This window comes from Corylus avellana, chromosome ca3 (genome assembly GCF_901000735.1).
Source record: "Corylus avellana chromosome ca3, CavTom2PMs-1.0".
Classification (NCBI taxonomy): Eukaryota; Viridiplantae; Streptophyta; class Magnoliopsida; order Fagales; family Betulaceae; genus Corylus; species Corylus avellana.
The window spans coordinates 14,106,836-14,117,574 of NC_081543.1; the positions used below are offsets into that span (position 1 = coordinate 14,106,836).

The 10,739-nt window shown below is 38.1% G+C and overlaps 1 protein-coding gene across 2 annotated transcripts; it reads left to right on the plus strand.

The window, feature by feature from the left end:
* The first annotated feature begins 620 nt into the window (after positions 1 to 620).
* On the plus strand, positions 621 to 6,213 carry LOC132173929 (uncharacterized). Of its 2 annotated transcripts, none has more exons than XM_059585610.1 (2): positions 621 to 1,730; positions 4,371 to 6,213. In XM_059585610.1, exons 1-2 carry the CDS (start codon positions 1,019 to 1,021, stop codon positions 6,101 to 6,103), a joined length of 2,445 nt encoding a protein of 814 aa, XP_059441593.1. In that variant the 5' UTR covers positions 621 to 1,018; the 3' UTR covers positions 6,104 to 6,213. The 2 variants fall into 2 exon arrangements, with proteins under 2 accessions (XP_059441593.1, XP_059441594.1); XM_059585611.1 differs by having other exon boundaries at positions 4,668 to 6,213.
* The last annotated feature ends 4,526 nt before the right edge of the window (positions 6,214 to 10,739 follow it).

Below are 10,739 nucleotides of genomic sequence, written 5' to 3' on the forward strand. Positions count from 1 at the left end.
GTACCTGTTGACTGTCAATTGCGGTTGGTTGAATGGATATTTTTTATCAGTATTGTATTCTTCATGTTGATCAATATAAGCGACTCTGATTTATCCAAAAAAAAAAAAAAAAGTCTACGGGGACCGATGGTCTATAAAATTGAGGGGACTTCCCCAACTAGAATCCTGCAACACATCTACATACTACATGCTCCATTCTTTCTCCAAACTCATATTGTTTTCCGGAGAGCAGAGAAAAATGCCGTTCTTGGTAGAATTGCGATATGTAGTTCCCCCGCTCATCAATCTCACCCTTTTTAAGTTTTTCTTTGTCCCCCTGGCCAGAATGATCCGTCCAGTTGGGGTGGGACCCGCAAATTTGTCGTAGCAAAAAGAAGAAATAAATAAATAACTAATGTCGTTATCAACTAACGTCCGATTGCAAAAAATAGGTGGTACTAGTAATAATTACACCTAAGGAACCAGTGGGACCCAGGAAAAAGCTATCCCTTTAGAACATCAACAAAGGTCAACAAATCAGGAAAATGAGACGTCTCACGCGGATTTTCTTAGTAAAATTTTAAGTACCTGTTGCATTTCTCCTATAAAATTGTGACAGGGCAGCAGGGGGACTTCCCCAACTAGCATACTGCAACACATTCGCGATACATCCCAGATTCTTTCTCCAAACCCTCCCCGATTCTTTTTCCAAACCCTCCCGATACATCCCCCATTCTTTCTCCAACCTCATTCTACAACTTCATATTGTTTTCCGGAGAGCAGAGAAAAATGCCGTTCTTGACTTAAAAAAGATTAAAAGAGTAATACACAAAGGCTTTCAGAGAATTGAAGAAAAAATTTTGGGCTCTGCTGACGTGGCAGAGCTCCTAGCAAATTCAGAGGAAACGGTTTTCTGCGCCTGGTTCGGTTCGTCTGCACCTTGCTCCAGCGCGTGAGGGCGCGTCACATCGCCGACGACTCCGATTCCGGTGCCGGTGCTCCGGCGTCTCTTGGTCGTTGAAGTCTGCGGTTGTGATTTATGGCTAAACGTGCAAATAGGGGTCGTGGGGGGAAGAAGGTGTCAAAGGCGTCGTTGAAGGATGCTTCGGCTAATCTGGAGATGGCTTCGCGATCTATGGATTGTGAGGTGGATCTGAGTGATGAGGAAGAGATTTGTGATCACTTGACAAAGCTTTGTGAGGATGGGGAGGCTTCGAAGCTTGATGCTCAGAATCTGATTGATGCCCAGAAGCTTGATGTCCCTGTTTTGCGTGAGGCGGCTCCTTCTGTTTTGCGTGAGGCTATAGCGTTTACTTCTGGGTTACCTGAAGTTAAATCAGTGGCTGATGTTGGTGTTGAGTCTTCTGGTATGGTTGCTCAGAAAAGTGCAGTTCAAGATTGGAGGAAGTTGTTTCATAAGGAGAAATCTATAGGTACATTGCAGTATTTTGCTCCTTCTCTTGAAGATGGTAGAGTTGTAGTAAAGCCACCTAAGAAAGCTATTGAGGAAGGCATTTCAAAATGGTCTTCTTCTCTCGTTGGCCAGTTTCTTGATAAGCCCCTCCCCTATTATATTGTTAAACGCACTGTTGAAAATATTTGGGCTCAATATGGGAAGGTTGAAGTATATTTGCTGGAGAATGGCTTATATTTGTTTAAATTTGTTGATGAGAAGACACGAGATGAGGTGATGGAGGAAAAAGTTTGGCATATGGCTAATAAACCTTTGATCTTGCGTAAATGGATTCCTGGTATGCAACTTCTTAAGATTTCTTTATCTTCTGTTCCTGTTTGGATTAAATTACATAATTTGCCTATTGAGTTTTGGAATACTACATGTTTGAGTTATGTGGCTAGTGGTGTTGGTAAACCTATTTGTGCTGATTCTGTCACTGAGGAGCAGTTGAGGCTTGGTTTTGCTAGGGTTTTGGTTGAAGTGGATATGGATTCTAGTTTTCCTAAAGAAATTGAACTTGTTGGTGTTGATGGGGGAAGGGTTGTAGTTGGCATTGAATATCCTTGGCTTCCTGTTAAATGCAAGAAGTGTAAGTCATTTGGTCATCTCTCTCATACTTGTTCTAAGGTTGAGAAACAGGTGTGGCTTCCAAAAAAAGCTGAGCCTGTTCATAATTTGCATGATGATTCTGTGAGGGAAAAGGTTGTTGAGGTGAAGAATGTTGTTCCTAAAGAAGTGGTTGAGACTAAATGGAATGTGGTTAGAGCTAAAAGAACCCCTGTTTCTAAGGCTACTATAAAGGATAGCAATAGTCATTGGACTAACTCTTTCCATCTTTTGGCTAGAGCTGATGGCAATTTTAAATCAGGTGAAGTGAGGGGTGTAGATGCTTTTTCTTCTCTTCAAAATGTTATTGAATCTGCTCTGGTGGAGGAGAGTGCAAGAGTTAAAGGGAAAGGTAAAATGGGTGAAGAGGAGGAGGTCTTGATGAGAGGTTTTTCTCCTACTTTATGAATTTTCTAATTTGGAATGTTAGGGGTTTGAATCACCCCTCTAAGTAGAAGGAGGTTGTAAATATGATTAAAAAACATAAGATTAGTCTTATTTGTTTGATTGAGACTAGAGTGAAGGAAAATAAGGCTGAAAAAGTTAGGGCTTGTATTGTGCCGTATTGGGATTATGTTTTTAACTATGATAAACATTTTTTGGGAAGAATCTGGATTTGTTGGAAAAATTCTGATTATGACATCTGTTTTGGATAAAAGTGAGCAAAGTATTAATTGTTCCATTAAATCCCTTACTAGTAATTTCTGTTGGTTTCATTCTTTTGTATATGGAGCTAACCAGGGGGTGGATAGAAAGCATCTTTGGACTAATTTGTGTTCTATGAAGGCAAAAGTAGGTACTAATCCTTGGATGATTTGTGGGGATTTTAATGTGGTTCTTTCCTTGGCTGAAAAGTGGGGATCTGATAAGCTCTCTTCTTATGAAGTTGAATTTGGTCAGTGTTTGAATGATATTGAAGTTTTGGATCTAAATTTTAGTGGGTGTTTTTATACTTGGACTAATAAAAGTGAGGAGCCTCGGTTTGTAGCAAGAAAACTGGATAGAGTTTTGGCTAATGTGAATTGGATGAGTCTTTTTGGGAATACGGCTGTGGAATTCCTTTCAGGGGGCATTTCTGATCATTCTCCTGTCATTATTTCAGTAGGTACTTTTAAAAGTTTTGGCCCTAAACCTTTTAAGTTCTATAACTATTGGTTAGAGCATAAAGGGTTTTTGGATTGGGTTAAGGAGGGTTGGAGTATTCAGGTTGAGGGAGTCCCAATGTTTCAGTTGTATGTTAAGCTTAGATCTGTGAAAGCTGTGTTAAAAGAGAAAAATCTGGTTTGTTTTGGGAATTTGAAGCAAAAAGTTATTCAGGCTCGAGAGAATCTGGACTTAGCTCAAAACAATGTTCTTGCTTCTTTTGGCAGTGCTGATAGTCTACTTAAGGAGAGGGAATGTCTTCATGCTTATGTTTCTATTTCCAGAGCTGAGGAATCTTTCTTGAAGCAGAAGGCAAGGAATCAATGGTTGAATTTGGGAGATCAGAATAATAAGTTTTTTTATAAATCTCTTAAGGTTCAAAATGCAAAGAAAACTATCAACTATCTGTGGGATGAGCATGGCACAAAAGTGGATGATGTTGATCAGATCAAAAGGGTGGCTAAGGACTTTTATAAGAATCTGTTAGGTACAGATCACCTACACTTCACAGATGCCAAAGCAGCTAGAGTTAGGCAGCTTATTTCTGTTGCTATTTCCTCTGAACATGCAGCTACCATGGAGAAGGAGGTTTCTGAAGTTGAAATAAGAGATACTTTGTTTCATATGAAAGCCAATAAGGCCCCTGGTCCTTATGGGTTTTCTGCAGATTTTTTTAAGTCTACTTGGTCTATTGTGGGTAAGGAGGTAGTGGCTGCTATTAAAGGTTTTTTTACTTCTGGTTTATTGCTTAAGGAGGTAAATGCTACTATTCTTTCCTTGGTTCCTAAAAAGGTTAATCCTTCGGCCATGGGAGATTTTAGACCTATTGCTTGTTGTAATGTTATATATAAATGCATTACTAAAATTTTGTCTAACAGGATGTTGCCTTTTTTGGGTGATTTGGTGAGCATGAACCAATTTGCTTTCATTCCTTCTAGGAATATTTCTGAGAATGTTCTATTGGCTCAAGAACTTGTGAGGGGTTATCATAAGGAAAAAGGAAAACCTAGGTGTACTTTGAAAATAGACCTTATGAAGGCCTATGATTCGGTGAATTGGGAATTTATGCTTCATTGTCTTCATTGTTTTGGTTTTCCTAATAGATTTTTGAGCTGGATCAGGGCGTGTATTACTTCTCCTAAATTTTCTGTTTGTATCAATGGTACTTTGGTTGGCTATTTTGAAGGTAAAAAGGGACTGAGGCAGGGTGACCCTATTTCTCCTTACTTGTTTGTTCTTGCTATGGAGGTTTTCTCTCGGATTATGGCTGCACATACTGGTGGTAATGTTGGTTTTAAATTCCATCCTAAATGTGAGAGAATGAAGCTTACTCATTTGTGTTTTGCAGATGATCTTTTGATTTTTTCAGAAGCTAGTTTGAGTTCTATTAAAGTTATCAAGGCTGCTCTTATTGAGTTTGAAAATTTGTCTGGGTTGAAAGCTAATCCTTCTAAGAGTTCTCTTTATTGTTCTGGAGTTTCAGATAGAATGAGGCATATTCTATTGGATGATTTGATGATGAAGGAAGGTCATTTCCCTGTGAGATATCTTGGGGTTCCTCTTATTTCATCCAGACTTTCTGCAGCTGACTGTGGGGCTTTACTTAGCAGAATTTCTGGTCGTATAGATTCTTGGCTCTCTAAGAATCTTTCATATGCAGGTAGGCTCCAGTTGTTATCTTCTGTTCTTTACAGTTTACAAGTATATTGGATGGGAATTTTCATTCTTCCTAAAAAGATCATTAAAGCTATTGAACAAAAGTTCAATAGGTTTTTATGGAATGGGAAAGAAGAAGGTGTAGCTAAAGCTAAGGTTTCTTGGTCTGATCTTTGTTTTCCTAAAAAGGAGGGAGGTTTGGGCTTAAAGAAGCTTGAAACTTGGAATCAAACTTCTATGCTTAGGCATATTTGCAGTATATTTGCCAGGTCTGGTTCTATTTGGGTTGCCTGGGTTAGAGAAAATCTATTAAAAAGAAGGAGTTTTTGGAGTGTAGGTATTCCTCAAAATTGTTCATGGAGTTGGAGGAAAATTTTGAAGCTGAGATCTATTGCTAAAAGGTTCTTGAAGTTTGAAGTTGGGCATGGGGATAGCATTCATATGTGGCTGGATTTGTGGCATCCTGCAGGAGTTTTGATTGAGCAATATGGCTTTAGGGTTGTTTATGATGCTCAAAGTAATATTGAAGCTAAGCTGTCTTCTGTCATTTGCAATGGAGATTGGTTTTGGAGACCTGCAAGATCAGAAGCTCTAGTTGATATTCAAGCTAGGCTTTCTGAAGTTTGTTTAGGCCAATGTGATAAGCCAGTTTGGACTGCTTCTAAAAAGGGTGTTTTTGTTAGTGCAGAGACTTGGGAAGCCCTTAGAAAGAAGAATGTAGAGGTTACTTGGTGGAAGTTAGTTTGGTTTCCTCTTGCTATTCCCAAGCAGGCTTTTATTTTGTGGCTTGCTATGAAGGATAGGCTACTTACAGGTGAGAGGTTACTCAAATGGGGTTATAAGGGTGAGGTTCAGTGTTGTTTCTGCCATTCTCAATTAGAAACTCGTGATCATATTTTCTTTGAATGCAGCTTTAGTTCGAGAGTTTGGAAATATTGCATGTTTCGTTGTAAAATTGATATGCCTCCTGTGATTTGGGATGATCTTGTGCAGCTTGGTTGCAATAAGTGGGGAAAGAACTCTCTTAAGTGCTTGATTTGTCAATTGGTTCTTGGTTCTGTTGTTTATAATCTCTGGCGTACTAGAAATGAACTTAGACATGATGATGTTCCAAAAACTGAAGAGCAACTACTGAAGCAGATTTTCTGGGAAATCAGGACTAGAATTGCTGTAAAAAGAGGTTTTCCTAGAACTAGGGAGAACCTTTTGTTGTGTTCATTGTGGAATTTGCCTTCTGCCATCCTCTGTAATGTTGGCTTGTAGTTTTGTTTTTTTGGTTTTAATATGTAAGGGTTGTAAGGGGCTGTTTTGGTGTTGAGTAGTTGCTGGTTTTGTAGGTTTTTTGTTTTCCCCTGGCTTTGTAAGGGGTTGTATTTGTGTTTCAGTGTTGCTCTATTTTGAGTTTTGATTTTAATGAAATGCTTATTCATCAAAAAAAAAAATGCCGTTCTTGGTAGAATTGCGATATGTAGTTCCCCCGCTCATCAATCTCACCCTTTGGGTCTTCATTATACCCCTAGCCAAGCATTGGGCTCAAGATCTTAACATCAACAATGACATTTTTGTTATGGCATGTCTGTCTCTTGCCATTTTCATGCTACCGATCTTCCTCTTTATCTCTGTCAAGCTACCTCTTAACGTGGGGACACTTCAGTTGAGGGCAGGAGATTTCTCAGCTCCCCTCACTCTTTCATTTTTGGCCTCCATCTTTTTCCCAGCACCACTTTTCTGGCCTGCCTTTCTCATGCTCCTCATGCTCGTTATGTTATCACCTTGGTATGAAATGCTACTACTCCAAGCCACTCCTGCTCCCATCATTACCCACATCACCCAGCATCCTGATCAAGTTGAACTTGAAGCAATTGTAATTGAAGGGAACAACTAAGCCTGCAATATTTGACATCTTTTTTTTGTTGGAGCTTCATAGGCCTAGCTAGTCTTATATATATGGTGTATACAAATAATGGGTGGATTGTGTAGCTACAAGAGAGTGGGATAGAGCTCTGTTTATGTTTTCTACAAAGTTGTGTGTGCTGCTTTTTTTTTTTTCTTTCTTAATATGTAAAGAAAGAAAAGGTCGTGTTACAATTACTAGCTCTATGTAACGGTACGCTCATTATATATAAAATTCTACTTATATTGATATGATTGATGCGAAGATTTTACTTTTTTTGTTTTTTTTAATGATTTTAGTCTAATTTTGAACTCTTATTTTCATGATTGATTATTACACTTCTAGTTCTCTTTTTGTAGTATTTGTGTGTGTGTATTTTTGCAACAATCGAATCGAGGCAGTCGACAAATATGGGGGCTTGTGTCCGCTTGTGTATTAAGTCCACTGACGTGATGCTCACGCTGGTAGGATCCAGGCCGTTCGTTTCCAATGAACGGTTTGAATAATGCCATCTAAACATTAAAATTAAAGAAAACAAAAGCTTTCCCTTTTCTTCGCACCCAACGACAGAAAGTTCACTACTCTCTCTCTCGGCGGTCTTCGAAACTCACTACTCTGTTTCCCTTGTCTTCGAAGCTCACCTCTCGTTCTCCCGCTTTCTCTCTCTCTCTCTCTCCATTTTATCCGTTGCAGAACAGCTGAGCCACGCCACAATCCATCCACAGAGGTAAGCTTTTATCTCGTTTTTCCTTTTTTTTTTTTTTTTCCTTTTGGTTTCCTCTGGTATGTAAAGCGTCGACCGGATAATGTGACCCACATATATTTTGTTTATTTATTTTTGGTTCATAGGTTGTTTGGTTGTTGAGTAAGTATGGGAAAACGAAAAGAAATGAAAATTTTAAGGCTTTTTAACTTTTTTTTATAAATTTTATTTGTTTACTTATTTATTTTTGTAGAAGATGAAAAATTCACTTGAATTCTATCGTATTCGTATAGATCGCTATCTAGAATTTTAGTTTCTTGCATGTTTGCTACCTTTCTGTTTGAATGAGAGAAAAATTTCTGGGTCGTTTGGTTGCTCCAAAAGGAGAGGAATTAGAGGAAACCTGGATGTAAGTGATTGGGTTTGTGGTGTTGTAGGAACAACCTGGGCGTAAGGGAATTGGCGATTCAGTTCGGGTGTGTGAGGCTCATTCCTTTGATGAAAAGGAGATTTTCTCTGTAAGACCCATTCCCTTTGATGTTGCCGGCTTTTGAATTTGTTTCCTTTTATATACTTTCATATGTTATCTCTGCTACGTGTCTGATAAAATCCTTTTGAGCATGAAGTTTGCTGCTTTTGTAAATTGCTAGATTTTGATCATATTCTGTTCTATGCGATTGGGTTTGGTTGGAATTTCGATTTAGTTTGAACTGCAAAAAGGCAATGGCAGAAAAATCATTATAACAAGAAACAAGGCTTTGATTCAATTGAAGCTAAACATATGCAGAAAGCTTGGAAGCCTTTTTTAAAGATATCTGCACAATAAAGGCACATGATTTAGTGTCATATCTCTTTCATAACACTTTGCAATAAAATCCTTAGTCCTAGATATTAGTATCAGGATCCCCTTATATTCCTTTAAATCAATACAATGAATGTACACTAAATTTGTTGCATGTTTAATGATGAACGAAGACCAATGCTCCCTCCTCCCCAGATCCTCCTCTCACTTCGCTACTCCCCAAGGTCCCCCATTACTACTCTTGATTGTCAACTACTTATAAAAAAAATGATTCTTGATTGTAAACTATACAATAAAGGTATTCCTTCATTCTAAGTTGACTTTGACACGAATCAAACTTGAAACTTTATCAGTTAGTTAAGTATCTTTGATGCTTCGTATGAAAATGACTGATCTGAGTTGGGGTTTAATTTCTTTGTTGGTTTTAGCATTTCAGGTGTGCTAGTTTGGATGGGGATGCTGATCTACTGGTATATTTTTCTGTGCCATCAAAAAGTTGCAATAAGATTGAACTTGTTGATGGTGACAAGATATTATCTTTGTTTACTATCTTCATCAAGGAGCAACTAAACACTCAGCATGGAGGGTGGTGAAAAATATGAACCGTAGTTATCATTCTTGTCTTGGTGTTGTACAGAAAGCACATGCAAATGCAGGATAAACAGATTACCTCAAAATGTTGGGCTTAGAAGTTGTGTTTACTCCTACAGGAGTCAAATACTTGCACGAGAAAGCGACTGAGTATGATATTGGGATCTATTTTGAGGCTAATGGCCATGGAACCATCCTATTCTCAGAATATTTCTTATGTTGGTTAGAGGCCTGATATAGGGAGTTTTCTTCAGTATCTAAAGGCTATATCATATTTTCATTTACTGTAGCAGTCCTAATATGATGATTAAGTGATGTGCTTCATGAATTATTTCGTTGTTTGATTCAGGTTCAGAACAGTAAAAGGCCCCTTTGAGACTATTGGCAGTCAGTAAGTTGATTAACCAAGCAGTCGGAGATGCTCTGAGTAGGTTGCTCACTTGCTCCTGGTGGAGGCCATTTTGCACCGTATGGGATGGTCAGGACAGAGATGGAGTGAGCTTTATAAGGATCTACTGAGTAGGCAGCTTGACTTCAGTTTTCTTGACCACCTTCTAAGAAGATAATCTTGCTATCCTGAAATTGGAAGGTGAATGTGCTTTTCCTTTTTCTGCACTATATATGAGCTCTATAGGCATTGTGGACTCTTAAATTCAAATGAAGCTTTATATGCATAATTGGTTTAGCCAGATCTAACTTTAGGGTCTACTATGAAATGTCAACGTAAGGGCCAGTTACTGTTCCTCTGCATCACTGAATGATGTTTGTGGCGCGTTTGCTGGAAATAAAATATTGGAGTTTTTGCAGAATCATTAGAGACAAAAAAAAGGGTATCAAATTCTTCAGTAGTAGTATTTGTGAAGAATAATTGTTACGTCCTTTTCATTCATCATGAAGAGATTTAGTTGTTCTCTAATTGACATGGGTGTAGGAGGATTAATTTGATCTTTCAATCTTTTTAGTGGCTGGACAGAAATGGTTTAGAGACATCTTTAATTAAAAACAGCTGACATGCCAGGTTTATTTCCTCTGAACGAGTCAAGTATCTAAGGTTCTGACCCAAAAAAATAAAAAAACTAGCCTAGAACATGATTTTGTGATTTTTCTCTGAATTAATATCCCTAGTGGAAACTTGGATTTATGATATTTTCAGACTGTCTTCTCAATTGCCTCAATGGTTTGTAAAGGTTATTATAGGAAAGAATCTCTGCCCCAACAAAATCCGTTGTTTCCGTCACCCGACAAAAGGAAGAACAAAAAAGGATTCCAAATTATGAGTATGAACAGTTAAAAACAAAAATTCAATGGTGCTTCAAAATAATCACATGTAAATAAACGTTATTGAGTTAATCTATATACTTTTTGTAAATAAGACTGGTTGGCCCTGTCCTAGCAGCAACAAGGGAAGACCTTACATGGTATAATAAACGTATTTTGGTACATGATTGGCTGCAACAGATGAGGACTGATTGGTCAAGTTAGCAAATCAGAGTCGTTTAAATTGGTCCAACTTGATGGAAATAGGATAATTGGAAAGACTGAAATGTGAATAGTTCAAATGATTGGAAAAAAGAAAAGAAAGTCGAGCATATATATATCTGTAGGCCAGAACTGTGAAAATTTTTTATTGTAGTAAACCTCAAGTTGTTGGGAGAAGGCTTTATTTAGTGAAGTATGGATCCTGGTTTCTCCTTGATAGCTCAACAAAACCTGACCCGATTTGTTGGAAATCATGTATGCATTACTTGATGTTGGACACTGGGGTGGAACACATTCCACATGCTTATTTTAGTATATGACATATTTGGACGGGGTTTGCCATGTAACAAGTTTTTCATGCTGCATCTTCTGCTTGAGACCATATCATGTCATGATAACGAAGTTTATTTTTTGTCTGATATGGCTTTTG

Excerpts from the sequence above, each read along its gene's own strand:
- LOC132173929 (XM_059585610.1), top strand. The coding sequence starts at position 1,019 with ATGGCTAAACGTGCAAATAGGGGTCGTGGGGGGAAGAAGGTGTCAAAG. Across the intron at positions 1,731-4,370 it reads CTTGCGTAAATGGATTCCTG|GTAAAAAGGGACTGAGGCAG; the intron begins GTATGCAACTTC and ends GCTATTTTGAAG.